Genomic DNA, 13,990 nt, shown 5'->3' with positions numbered 1-13,990 from the left:
ATCGAAGTTCTTCTTCATCCATGTCTGTGAGGATCAATGCTCCTCCTGAGAAGGCTCGCTTCACCATGTATGGTCCTTCGTAATTCGGGGCCCACTTTCCGATTTTGTCCTTTTGGGCGGGTAGCAACTTCTTCATTACCAACTCTCCCTCATGGTAGACTCGAGGATGGACTTTCTTGTCAAAAGCCTTTTTGATCTTCCTCTGATAGGCTTGACCATGGCATATGGCGTTCAACCGTTTCTCTTTGATAAGGTTCAACTGGTCGTATCGGCTTTCAACCCATTCTGCCTCGGAAAGTTTTGCTTCCATGATTACCCTTAGAGAAGGTATTTCGACCTCGACGGGTAGAACTGCGTACTGAAGTCCTATAACCATGAAGAGCGAAGGGTAACATCTCGTGCTAGTCTTTAAATGAGACAACCATCTTTTGCACTATTTTCTTGATGTTCTTATTGGTTGCCTCGACTGCCCCATTTATCTTCGGCCGATATGGGGAAGAGTTGTGGTGTTGGATCTTGAATTCTTGGCACAGTTCTTCCACCATTTTATTATTCAGATTAGATCCATTTTCAGTGATGATTTATTTCTTCATGCTTCCACCAGATTATTCTAAAATCGTTTGGGACAAGAGAGAAAAGAAAGGAAAGATATTTTTGTTCTGAAGTTTGTGTTTTAGAGGGGATTTATTTTTCAAAAATGGTTTTTGTAAGAATGGTTGGCCAAGGTAGGCTTATGTGTTTAGGCTTGTTTGATTAAACACTTATGAAGTTAAGAAAATCTTTGTTTATTGACGTTGTGATTTGACAACTTAGATAGCTTCCCTTGAACCTTTCTTGAATTCGGCTCGTGGTACCATCATGGATTTTGTTTTTTTGTTTTTGTTTTTTTTTTCATTTTTGCAACCCTAACTTTTGCCTAGGTCACCCTTTTGTGGGATTCCTAGCGGGTCTTTTGCTCTTATTTTTGCGCAGCCCCTTTTTTGGGTTTCCTGCCGAGCTTCTTTTATTTTAAAGGATTTCTTTTTATCCATGATGGCACTTGTCGAGGCCAAGGGAAGGTGCTCCAAGTTGTCACACACACTTCCACATAAAAATGATGCGGGTTTATTATTATTAAGATGATTTTAACCTCATTCATGTTTATTCAAACAGGGTTAAAAATAATGTGGTTTAGAATTTTATTATAAGCAAGAAAAGAAGCAATGAGAAAGAATAAAGAATGATTTTATTATAATCATAGCGGAAACATGTGTCCTTATTTCATCACTGATATGGGTCCCAATGTTGACCTTTTTTATCTCTCGGCCCTGCCCCCAAATTCACAGTCTCCAATTTCTCTTGACACGGTTGGAGTAGACGAGCTTCTTGATCTAGCAGTCTTTGCAGATCCGGAGAGATGGCCTCCTCATCACTGTCCAGCTCAACCCATTCATCCTCAACTTCCGGATCCCGGTCAGAGCGAACAATTACAGACATAATTATTTTATTGGTTCTGTTTAGGTTTAGAATTATTAATGTTAATGAGGGAAAGAGGGAAAAGAACAAATGAGAGAATGATGTGTGAAAAATGCCTCTTTATTGATATGTATAAAAAACTGTACAAAAAAACCCTTATTTACATGAAAAGGATCTCATGATCTCGAGTACTGATCATGAGTCCCAAAAAGAAAAATGTGGAGGGGCCCTATCGTGGCTTGCTCTCCTCTCTACTCCTGCTTCGGCAGAGGGTTCTTGCTCACGTCGGGCGCTGTCGAATCAAAAGTGATCCACCCAGCATCGATAAGGTCTTGGACCTTATATTTGAGAGTTCTACAGTTCTCCGTTGAATGCCCTGGTGCCCCCGAATGGTATAGACATTTGTCTTGCGGATTGTACCAATCGGGGTAAGGTGAATCAATTTTCCTCGGTGGAATGTAAGCCAGAAGATGATCTTGTATTAGCTTCGGCAGGAGGTCGCTATATGTGGTCGGAAGTTTATCAAACTTCTTCACAGGGTTGTACTGCGACTTTCCTGACTTCGAAGCGGAGGAAGATGAAGAGATAGTTACGGCGTTGACTCCTCCTTCTTTCTTCTTCCCAAAGGTCTTCTTGGCTTCAAATGATTGGGAAGGCCCAGCTAGCTTCCCACTTTTCAGTCCTTGTTCCACTCTTTCTCCAATGGTGATGATGTCCGAGAAGAGCGTTGTCGTGTTCCCTATCATTTTGTCATAATAGGGGCCGGTCAACGAATTTATGAATAAGGACACCGTCTCCTTATCCGACAGCGGGGGCTCTATCTGTGCCGCCAACTCCCTCCATCGTTGGGCGTACGCCTTGAAGGATTCATCATTTTTCTTACTCAAGGCTTGGAGATCGGACCTATCGGGTGTTAGGTCGATGTTATACTTATAGCGCTTGAGAAAGGCGTCGGCCAACTGCCTCCATGTACACACCTGATTTCCATCCAGCTGCATATACCAGTTGAGTGCGGTGTCAGCCAAGCTCTCTTGGAAGCAATGAATTAAGAGCTTTTCGTTAGTGGCATATGCAGCCATCTTTCGGCAATACATGGTGAGATGACTTTTGGGGCAAGTCGATCCCACATACTTTGGGAAATCTGGCACTTTGAATTTGGGAGGGAATTGAATGTCCCTCACCAAGCACATGTCGGCGGCATCTTTGATATCAAAATCATGCCCCTCCATGGCTCTCAGCCGATCCTCGAGAGCGTGAAATTGTTCTTTTGAAACCTCGGGTTCTCTAATCATAATCCCCGTCCCAAGGGGTACAGCTCGTGGAGGATCTTGCTCTTCCTCGTGATCCTCCTCATGATGGGACTCATGGTCACTGTGGTGAGCCCCGTGCATGTTTTGGTGACGCATGAGTTCCATCATTTGCGCCATCTGTTCCTTGAGCTGTGAGAGCTCGGCTGTAAGCTTCTTATTTTGTTCTTCTAACGCGTCCATCTTCTTGAGTTTCTGCGCGCGCGTGAGGACAGAGAGATGACCAGCCACTTTCTAAAATGAATGCTTAATCTAATTAGTTTATTTATGGAATGAATACACACTTGACATGAGCTTGGTAACCTTCCATCTTTAAGGCGCTGCCTTTTTAAGACGGAGGTTTACCACCCTCCTTGACTTATGATCTCTCCCCAACGGAGAATCTCAATAGTCATGGGTTTCTTTTACTCATGTCAAGGGGTATTGGTGAGCCTAAAATGAATGGTTATGAGGATGCATGATGTCTTATTGGTAATGGTGCACATGCTCCTTACTTTTATTATATTTTCACACATGGTCTTTTTCCTCTCATGTCATGACATTTTTATGCATGAGGTTTATTCTTAGACCTTATCACGAGGTTTATTTTTAATGCACAAACAATATCACATAAACCTATACACAAACAATTCACTCATCCACGAACAGTCACGAGCGAATCACGAGGTAGGGGTATCCTGCAGAAAAGTGCATATTCAAGGTGGTTCTAATTGTTCTCACCGGTCTGAGGCCCCCAAGGTGCCCCCATTATAGGGACCCAATTCCTCTCGTCGTAAGTCGATGGAAAGTTCCAACGCACTGTCGGACTCGAGTTCATGGTTATCACCTTGAGTGATGTTTTCCGACAACGGTCTACGGGCACCTAGGCCCATTCGACAACCGGCCGTACTAACATCCACTCCCTATGGCTTACCACTCATGCCCCCGGGTATAGAGGGAACTGTTGTGTGCAAAGGTTCGTGTACAGTTTGTATTTCAAACAATTGCGAGAATTTAAACATACAACAGTTATTAAAGCCAAATAGATAAAACATATTATCATACAAGCGAGGGGTAATGAAGTAATTTTAAACTATTATTTTAAAAACAATCCATCACTAAATGGGACTGACTCACGAGGCTTCCCCAGTGGAGTCGCCATCTGTCGCCACCCGCCGAAACGGACCTTGGCATTCGCGACGATGGTCGGACTCTTTTTAAGGTTTTGAAAAATGATGGATTGTTAGAACGACTTATTCTCAAACTGAGACCTCATCGAACTAACAATTTTATTAAATGATTCACCAATCCATGTTAATCCTAAGCGGGACCCTCCATGGATCAGTGGTTTTCGCAAAAAGAAGGGTTCTTGGAGTCGCCACCAATGTTTTACTCAAAACATTGGAAAAAGATATAAGGCAATTGATTTCATAAATCAACTTTGGCCATTACAACCAGAGTCGGGTAAGGGAGTCGGTTACGTGCGGGGAAGGTGTTAGCACCCCACAACGCCCCTTTCGGGTTCCCTATGACGGATTATTTCATAAATAACAGTGTAAAATTACTAAATTACCCCTATTTATTATAAACGGCTATGAATAAGATATCTACATGATGAATAAATTAAACATGCGATGCAACAATCAGAAAGCAGTAAAAGGAAGGATTTTGAAGAAGAAACCTTTGAAGCGTGCTTTTATATATTCAAATGTTAGGAGGCTTTTTGGCGCTCCCTCCCACTACTCGCTCGCTCGCTCCTTCCCTAAAAATTAATCTTTACTATGGAAATCAAAAAGATTTCCCTTCGACTAGTTCGAATTCTCAAGCTAAATGCTCAGAACTCAAGAACTTCGTCGGATCGGCTCTCGGAGAGAATTCTAGGGCAGAACACTGCTCAAAAACCCCAGAATACTCAAGAAGAGAGTCCAAGAAGTGTGGAAAAGTGTGGAATGACGTCCAAATGACGTCCTATATATAGGGGTGAGGCGCAGTACGGCCTCTGACATCAATACGGCCCGTACTGAAGTTTTGAACTACAGTACGGCCGTATTGAATTCAGTACGGCCGTACTGAAGTTCAAAAACTTCAGTATGGCCGTATTGGTCTCAGTACGGCCGTACTGAAGTTCAAAAACTTCAGTATGGCCGTATTGGCTTCAGTACGGCCGTATTGTAGTTCAAATTGTCCAGTACGGCCGTACTGAACTTCTGGGAGGCCGTATTGGGCTTCAATCCTTCCACATATTTATTTTAAGCTACTCTAAGACTTCTAAACCTACGAATAATCATCCTAGGGTCTTCCAGGGTCTTCCAGGGTCTTCCAGGAGTCCTTCCGGCTGACTTTCCTTTGGTCTTCGAGAGTCTTCGAGTCTTATTTCCGACCCGGACAATTTTAGGGGTCTACATCAGGTAACCCACTTTGTACTAGTTTTGGGGATCTAGCAACCCTTTCACTAAGGTCAGGTAACCCACTTTGTACTTGTACTTGATGTCTTCTCAATGGTGTTGTGCGATGAAAGACTGCCCCTAGGTGGATGGGCAGGAGAGTTTTGATGTGCCCCTGTGTTGGTAAGCAGAGAAGTGGATGGTTGGCAGGGATTCCAGTGTTGCCCCTGTCACTTGAGTATTGTGATGCCTCTCCAGGCGCCTGCTTGTGGTAGGTTTTTTTTTTTTTCTGAATTTCATTTTTTTGTTTAGCTTCGGCTCTTTCATGTTTGAAGCTTGCCTTTTTTGCTATTTTTTCTAAATGCTTCAGCTTTTTCAACATTTGTGAAGCTTGCCTTTTTCTGATATTGTTTTTGCTTTTTTATTGTCATCATTGGTGGAGGGATCTATTCCCATGATGTTATTTGCTGGATCTTTATTGAGGAGTATTATTTTGGAAGCCACTCTTGGCTTTGGTAGGAAAACATTCATGGTCTTGGCATTTTCATGAATCTTCCATCATTCGGTTGAGGAGTAGGACGCGATGGCCTCTTCATGCTTATGGGTTTGCTTATTTGGTTGATTCTATTCCACTATTGATATGTATTTGCTTAGTGGGCACATAGAATCACTTGGGTTTGCCATTTGACACCGCTTCGACTCATGCTTGGCTATTGAGCTTTTATGAGTGCTTTGTCCTGATGAGTCTTTCTGACCCATAGCAAGTAGAATGCATGGATGCAATGAAAATGCAAGACAAGAATGATTCTTTTTTTTTTTTTTTTTGAGTAACGCCCTTCCATATGCCCCTAACTCATATGCATGCGATGCAGTTTATGCTCATGTGTTTATTCCTAAAGATGCAATTCATTTTTTTTATGTCAGGAAATTAATCTGTACGCATTAAGGTTAATGTTGACGATTTCTTTCTATCCATGTCAATCTTGATTAATGTCAGGATATGTTCTTTTGAGCCCAAGCTTCAGTGGCTCCTTGACTATCTAGTCGATGTGTGGTCCAGCGTCTCTAACCTCTGTTTGAGGACATCTCGGTCTTCCCTCTGTGAGTATTCACTGTGCATTTTTTGTGTATCTTTTCAGTGCTATTTTAATGCCATAAAGGTCAAGAGAAAAGAAGGAAGGAATGTTATTATTATTTTTTTTTTTTCAAAAGGGTTGTTAGAAGGGATTTTTCAAAAAGGGTTTTTTAGAAGAAGGGCTGGCCAAGGTAGGCTTTGGTGTTTAGGGTTATTAAACAAAATGTATTTGTTGCAAGGAAGCTATCATTGTGTTTTAGCCTTTTTGGAAAGTGGAGTGATGACTTGGGGTCGCGCTCTGATTGAATGATTCCCCTGAGCTGTCTTTCGGTTTTCAACTCAAGTTGCTGCTTTAACGTCTTAACTTTTGCCTAGGTCACTCGGGATGTGTTTCCTAGCAGACATTTTTCTTTTGATCCTTACTTTTGCCTAGGTCACCCTTTTTGATTGTGGGCCCCATAACGGATCTTGCCCTAATTTTGCGCAGCCCCCTTAGTGGGTTTCCTGTCGAGCCTTCATTTTTGCAGCATTTGTGTGGGACGCCCTATTTTTATTGACCCCTAGTCATGTTTGGATTCTTGATTGTTCCTTTGTTATCCTTCCCATGCTATTATCAAGTAACATCTTTGTCGCAAATACATTTTGTTTATTAAGGGTTGATGGATGAGGCCTAGAGTGAATATTTAAAGGGAGAAGAGAAACGAAAGAGTGTTATGGCATTTAAAACAGTGCTTTCAATTTACACGTGCCCCTTTAGCAAAGCTCGAAGTCTCGGGCATGCCCCGAGTTCGTGATTCATACACAGAGAGATAGACAGAGGTTGCCCCTAGAGAGTCATGAATGATTTGATAATTTTCAAAAGAAAACCTTTCCACTTGCTTGAACGTCAGTGTTTTGCATTTGGAGTGAAACCTTTGTGAATTCTTGCTTTCGAAGGGAATACTCGAGCCACCTTTCGATTCCAACTCAGATAGACATTTCTTATTTTTATATATCCCAACTTTTGCATAGGACGTATCCTATCGGGATTTTGATTTTGATTTTTTTTTCACCCTAATTTTTGCCTAGGACGCCCTTTACGAGTTTTCATCCTAACGGGTTTTTGTATGCAATGTCTTTATTCTTCAATTGGGTTTTGTCTTGTAATTCCCTAAAAAGCAAGGATTCGTCTATTCTTGATCATTCCTCTTATCCCGACAATTGTTGTTTCCGCATGGGAAAGTCTCGATGTTTGAATCGTCAATTTGGGCGTGTGATGCCCCCAATTACTGATAAGTGTTCCCCGATTTGATGTGTCAGGTTCGCATTTGATTACAGTAATTTCCATTATCCGGCTAACACACACAAATTAGATTTCCCTTTTTGTTCTTATTTATTATTTACAAGGAAGGTGTGTTATCTATATGAAACGTAAAGTAGGATGCAAAGACACATGAGAGATTCAACGGATATCATTCTCATTGATTTTTGTTTAGAGAACATTCTTTGCATACTATTATGTGTGCCTTCCATTTCTAATGAATATATGCTAATGCACTATCCTAGGAGATGCATGATATTTATTTTCTGCCTAAAATTTATCATGTTTTTGACTAAGGGTTATGATGCATGATTTTTTTGCTAGATTTTTTTTGTTTTGTTTTTTTTTTTGAAATAAACTACCCTATATGATGCTTTAGAGTTAGGGTATATAGAAGGGAGTTAAATTTTTATCATATTTTTTTTATTAATATCTATTTGTTTGTAATTCTTATCCATTTAAAATAAATAAACACAAACAAATGCAACACACATATGCTCAAACAAATGTACACCCGCGAACAGCCACGTTTAAATCCTTGGTCTGTGGTCCCTATAAGAAAAGTGCATTGTATAGGAAAGTTCTAATCTCACTGTTCTTAAGGCCCCCAAGGTGCCCCCATTATAAGGACCCAGTATCTCTATCGTCGTCACCTGATAAACTCTAAGGTCTGTTGCAGTATTTCGGGCTAGAGTAACCGATTATCACCTTGAGTGTGATTTCCGACAAGGCTCGAAGGCTCCAAGGCCAAACTTGGGCCGGTCGTACGTCAACCACTCCCTATGTTTAATACCCTCATGCCCCCGGGTGTAGGGGGAATTGTTGTGTGCAAAGGTTTGTGTATAATTTTATTTCAAACAGGTGCGGAATTTAAATATGTAAACAGATATCAAAGCGAAACAAAGAAAACAAACAAGGTAAAGGGGAAAAATATTTAAATTATTATTCTTATTTTATTAACTTCATCATTTATTTGGGCCTGACCCTCTTAAAACGTCCCCAGTGGAGTCGCCATCTGTCGCAACCCGAAAATTTTTTATCTCGCGACTAATGGTTTAGACATCCTTTGAAAAGTCTCATCAATTAAGGAATGCCCGGACACCAGACTAATCCTTAATTAATGGTTTTAAAAAATGAGTTCATGGAGTCGCCACCAATATTTTACTCAAAATATTGGAAAAAAAAAGGTTTTTCAAAAATCCAATAATGGCCTTGACAACCAGAATTGGGTTCGGGGGTCGGTTACGTGTAGGGAAGGTATTAAGCACCCCTACAACGCCCTTAATTGGTACCCTATGGTGAAGTTAGCATTATAAATGATAATAATATAATATTAAATCCCCTTTTATTAGTAATTATTTACATGCTTGAAATTTAAATTATACAATTAATCTTAAAATGTCTACATGATTATTTTTATTATAACAATATTTATTATAGAGAAGAAATAAATAAATAAAAAAAAGAGAAAGAGATTAACTGAAATACCTCTTGAATGAGCTCTATTGAATCTTCAAAACAGGAAGATTTTAGGTGCTTTGTGGCAACTCTTCACACTACAATGCCTCACAAAAATCTCAAGAAATACAAAAGAGATGGGGAGAGAGAAAAAGAGAGAAATTTCGTGCTCTAAGGAGTCTGGACGAAATTTTGGAGTCTTGAGAAATGAGCCCTAGCTGTCTATTTATAGACTTTAAAAAGGGTCCAGAACGGCCCGTTCCGAAATCGGAATGGCCCGTTCTGGATATGGTCGTTGTGGGTTAAATTGGTAACTGGAACGGCCCGTTCTGAAATTGGAATGGCCCGTTCCAGAGACACAATTAACACACACTTGGCTATGCTGGAACGGCCGTTCCAAAGAAAGGCTTTTAGGCCTTTTCCTTAACTTGGAACGGCCCGTTTCAGTTTGGGAACGGCCCGTTCCAGTAACGGTTTTAACCCACTTTTTATAAGATTGGAACAGCCCGTTCCGATCTTGGAATGACCCGTTCCAATTTAGGATTTTTGGCCTTTTAGGAGCCTTGGAACGGCTCGTTCCAACTCAAGAACGGCCCGTTCCGGGCCATTAAAAATAGTTAAATTTGGGCTTTTGGGCCTTCTAAAGTCCTGTCTTGTTGTTGGCATGCTTCGGGAGCTCATTCCCTTCATAACAGAAGTCCATGTCCTTGTTTATATGCGCCCGAACGAAATTTGGTGTCTACACTTCTAACTCAAACCTATGGAGAGAATGATGTACAAGAAACCTATCCTTAATGGGTTGATCAAATGATGCATTTGTTAAAAGGTTTTAAGACCCCAAACTTTGCTATATTTTCTTGAATATATGGCAAGTCCACAATGGAACATGTGGACTATTTTATTGCCTAATATAGAGAGTTGATCATAATAAGTATCACATGATACAATTGTTCCCCTTATCATTAATAGGAGTAACCATTGACAACTGCTCCCAAATATCTAAGTGAATCTAACTCTTGAATAGAAGGTACCACAACCTCTAACTCCTTAATTTTTACTTCCATCCTCCAATATTTGTTTCTTCTATTTCCTTTTCAAACGTACCCACCCCAAAGAGTTCGTAATTCATGTAAAAAATGATGTGGAAGTTCATAATTTTATCCAACATTTGTTTCTTTTATTTATTTATTTATTTTTCTCAAATGTACCCACCCAAAAGAGTTAGTAATTTATATAAAAATAAAAAAGATGTGGAAGTTCATAATTTTATCCAACGTAATATTACCTTACTTTTTCATTAAAAAAAAACATTACCTTAATTTTATTTAATATACCTTATTTTAATATTTTTATATATAAAGATTTATTTATTTAAGTAATAATTGGTCAGACATTTTTCATTTTGTTTTAGAAATTGGTAGAAAATAATAAGATCCTAAAAACTTGTTTAGTTTTGACCGGGGGGAACCTAACCCGAGTAGGAGTAGAGTTTTGAGTTGTGCTATGCAGCGCGGAAGGGTGCGGGAGTGAGAAATGGATTTGGACCAGTGGATGTCGAAGGTGAAGGATAGCCAGCACCTTCTTGAAGACGAGCTTCAACTTCTTCGCGAATACGTATACTCGCTCTTCACTTTCTCCTTTTAGGGTTTCACTTTTGGTTGCAATTTCAATTTGAATTACTGGTCACGCTGCTTGTGTTCCTTTTTCAACTCTCTCAAATGTTCGAAACAACCGCTTCAATCATCTGCTTGTCTTCATTGATTACCCGATTTTCCAATCGGATGAGGCAATTTGCATCTGAAAGAAACTTTAGGGCACTGTTTGTCTCCAATGGAAACCTCTCTCGTTTCCATCTTGTGCGGTGTGCATTTTTTTTGTTCCTATTGTGTGTTTTATCTGCAGTAATATTGCTTTTTTATTTTTGGAACTCTGGTGCTAGGTCTCTATTTGTTCACCTCGGGTTAACTTGTTTTGTGACTTGTTGCAGCTTTTTTAGTTTAAGTTTTAAATTGGACTGGTGATTAATGTTTCAGGTTAAAGAGATCCTTATTGAGGAGTCAAATGTGCAGCCTGTCAATAGTCCAGTGACTGTGTGTGGTGATATTCACGGTCAGTTTCATGATCTAATGAAACTTTTCCAGACTGGGGGTCATGTTCCAGAGACAAATTACATTTTTATGGTATGTATGCACTACTGCACTTCTCTTTTGGAACTGGATGAAGTCATTATGCATTTTTACAGCATCTCATGTCTTCCTAAATGTGTGGTAGGGAGACTTTGTTGATCGGGGTTACAATAGTCTTGATGTATTCACCATTCTTTTACTTCTAAAAGCTAGGTAAGTTGTTTCCAGTTTCCATGTATGCTTGCATCTCACGTGACTTAGAATTATACTATGACTTCTTCGTAGTTATATCTTGATGTTTAATAATAATTTTTTGTTTCCTCATGGTTGTAATTTAGTGATTATGTGTGGATCTCAAATGTTATAAATTAGAATTAGAATTAGAATTAGAATTAGAATTATTGTGATTTTATAAATATTTCTGTTTTTATTTATGCATCCTTTTATTTTTGTTTGACTTCATAGATACCCAGCTAATATTACCCTTCTACGTGGAAACCATGAAAGACAACTAACACAGGTATGTTTTTATTCTATCCCGAACTTGTCTATTGTACCTGAGAAGAATTATTCTAGTGAGCTAGATACTTTTTAAAATGAGGATATTTTATCGAAGGATTTTGCTCTATTGTATTCTAACATGCAAATCATTGTTGATGTGATTGTTTGATTACTTCATTGATGTTACCAGAACAATCACATAAATAACTCTAGACTTCGGATTTTATTTTTTAGTAAACAGTGGGTGTACAAAATAGGAGGGCTCTTGAAGGTTTCTTCTCCATGTCATTTTAGCATATGCCAATTCTAACCTTAGATGGTATCTGTGATGTGATTGTATGCATGTCGCATTACTGTGTTATTTCCCACATTGCTTGAAGTCTTGAACTATTGAATTCACTGAGGCATGATCAGTTGCAAAGATCAAAAAATGCCAAGGTCAAAAGAAGAATTTGAATTATAAGCCTTTAGCAATTTTAAATTTGGTCCTTTCAATTTTTCTTAACAAGAAATTGGTAATATAGATTCTAGATAGGATTTTTCTTAAATTGCAAAGAAGGTTTAGAGTTGATTGTTTAGGTTTGAAAATGGCCTTGAGAACACTTATGATTTGAATTAATGACCAAAAAACTGAACTGCACTATGAGCTGCAGTTTTATATATATATATAAAGATACACAATCTAAACCAAATCTAAACCTAATATGGTCTATTGACCTAGACTACCCTGTCGGTAGAAGAGAGGCTAAAAATAGCTTTATAAAAGCTGTATAACAAATATTAAACCATTGATTTAACACTCCCCTCAAGCTAGAGCATATAAATTGTATGCACCAAGCTTGGAACATATAAATTGAATTCTAGGTCCTCTTAAAGACTTGGTTAGAATGTCTGCAAGTTGGTCATTAGAGTTGATAAACTCAGTGATAAGTTTCTTGGACAGCAATTTCTCCCAAATGAAATGACAATCAATCTCTATGTGTTTGGTTCTCTCATGAAACACTGGATTGGATGTAATATGAAGGGCTGCCTAATTATCACAGTATAACTTCATTTGTTTAACTTCACAAAATTTTAATTCTTGAAGAAGTTGTTTAATCCACACAAGTTCACAAGTAGCCAGAGCCATAGATTTGTATTCAGCTTCCGCACTAGACCGGGCAACAACACTTTGTTTCTTGCTCTTCCAAGAAATAATGTTTCCTCCAATATACACACAATATCCTGTGGTAAATCTCCTATCTATGGGAAATCCAGCCTAATCAGCATCACAATATCCCATGACTTGAGTATTTCCCTTGTCTTCATCTAGCAATCCTTGTCTTGAAGCCCTTTTAATATATTTGAGAATGCGAAGTACAACATTCCAATGGTCAATGTGGGGATTTTACATGAATTGACTAACGGCTCCAACTGCAAATGAAATATCTGTTGGTCTTATAATAGTGAGATAAATGAGCTTCCCCACCAGCCTCCTGTATCTTTCTAGATCCGGAAAAACTTCACCTTAGTCTACCATTAGCTTTTGATTTGAATCCATAGGACTGTCAATTGGCTTGCAGTTTTCAAAACCTGTTTCCTTCAAAATATCAAGTCACTACAAGAAAAATGCTAATTTCCAATGGAAATTTCTGACGGAAATAAGTAAATTTTTGACGATTTTTTTTCCGACGGATTTAAATCCGTCGAAAAAAGTGGCGTCGAAAAAAAATCCGTCGAAAATAATTTAATCCATCAGAAATTTTTGACAGAAATTTCCATCGAAAATTATAATTTTATTTAATTTTAATAAATTTATTAATGTAACAACCCTCATATTTGGCTTCCCAAGGGTTCTATTTCACGACATTTCACTTTTTAGCGTGTTTTATCCTTACTTGCGCAATTTCTGGAAAACTTTCCAGAAGGTCACCTATCCCTATACTACTCCAGGTCAAGCACGCTTAACTGTGAAGTTCTGATGAGTAAGCTATTGAAATTATATGTATGTTGTCAGTATAACTTGTACAAATTAATTAATTTAAGTCATCCTCAAATATACAATATCATACTTGTACTATAATAATAATATATAATAATTTTATATTACGAATAATAATAATAATAATAATAATAATATATTTAATTAATTTTTATTTATATGTACTTACTTTTATAATTAACATCTACTTATTTCTATTTAAAATTATTTAATTTTATAATTTATAATGATAATATAATTTAAAATTATAAATATTTATTTATTACATACTTATAAATTAAATTTTAACATTTTAAATAAATTATTAATTAATTTAATATATTTATTTACCTTAAATCAAACAAAATTTAAAAAATGTATTTATCTTTGTTTTATTTTCTAATTATCAACCATTAATAAAATACTAACTTAAAATCTTATATAA

General features: G+C 38.1%; 1 protein-coding gene across 1 annotated transcript; it reads left to right on the top strand.

The window, feature by feature from the left end:
• The first annotated feature begins 10,469 nt into the window (after nucleotides 1-10,469).
• On the top strand, nucleotides 10,470-11,754 carry LOC145954672 (phytochrome-associated serine/threonine-protein phosphatase-like). The gene is made up of 5 exons (XM_083069358.1): nucleotides 10,470-10,572; nucleotides 10,992-11,138; nucleotides 11,230-11,297; nucleotides 11,550-11,604; nucleotides 11,701-11,754. Exons 1-5 carry the CDS (start codon nucleotides 10,492-10,494, stop codon nucleotides 11,752-11,754), a joined length of 405 nt encoding a protein of 134 aa, XP_082925484.1. The 5' UTR covers nucleotides 10,470-10,491.
• Nucleotides 11,755-13,990: the final 2,236 nt, after the last annotated feature.

The sequence above is a fragment of the Cajanus cajan genome, chromosome 2, assembly GCF_000230855.2.
Source record: "Cajanus cajan strain Asha chromosome 2, NIPB_CcT2T_4, whole genome shotgun sequence".
Lineage (NCBI taxonomy): Eukaryota > Viridiplantae > Streptophyta > Magnoliopsida > Fabales > Fabaceae > Cajanus > Cajanus cajan.
The sequence above is the reverse complement of the archived record's forward strand: the minus strand, read 5'-3'. Positions and strand labels throughout refer to the sequence as shown.

What these genes read in the sequence shown, in the direction of transcription:
- LOC145954672 (XM_083069358.1), top strand. Translation starts at nt 10,492, where the DNA reads ATGGATTTGGACCAGTGGATGTCGAAGGTGAAGGATAGCCAGCACCTT. An exon ending in AGACAAATTACATTTTTATG is followed by an intron (nt 11,139 to 11,229) that starts GTATGTATGCAC and finishes AATGTGTGGTAG; the next exon opens with GGAGACTTTGTTGATCGGGG. An exon ending in CTTTTACTTCTAAAAGCTAG is followed by an intron (nt 11,298 to 11,549) that starts GTAAGTTGTTTC and finishes TTGACTTCATAG; the next exon opens with ATACCCAGCTAATATTACCC.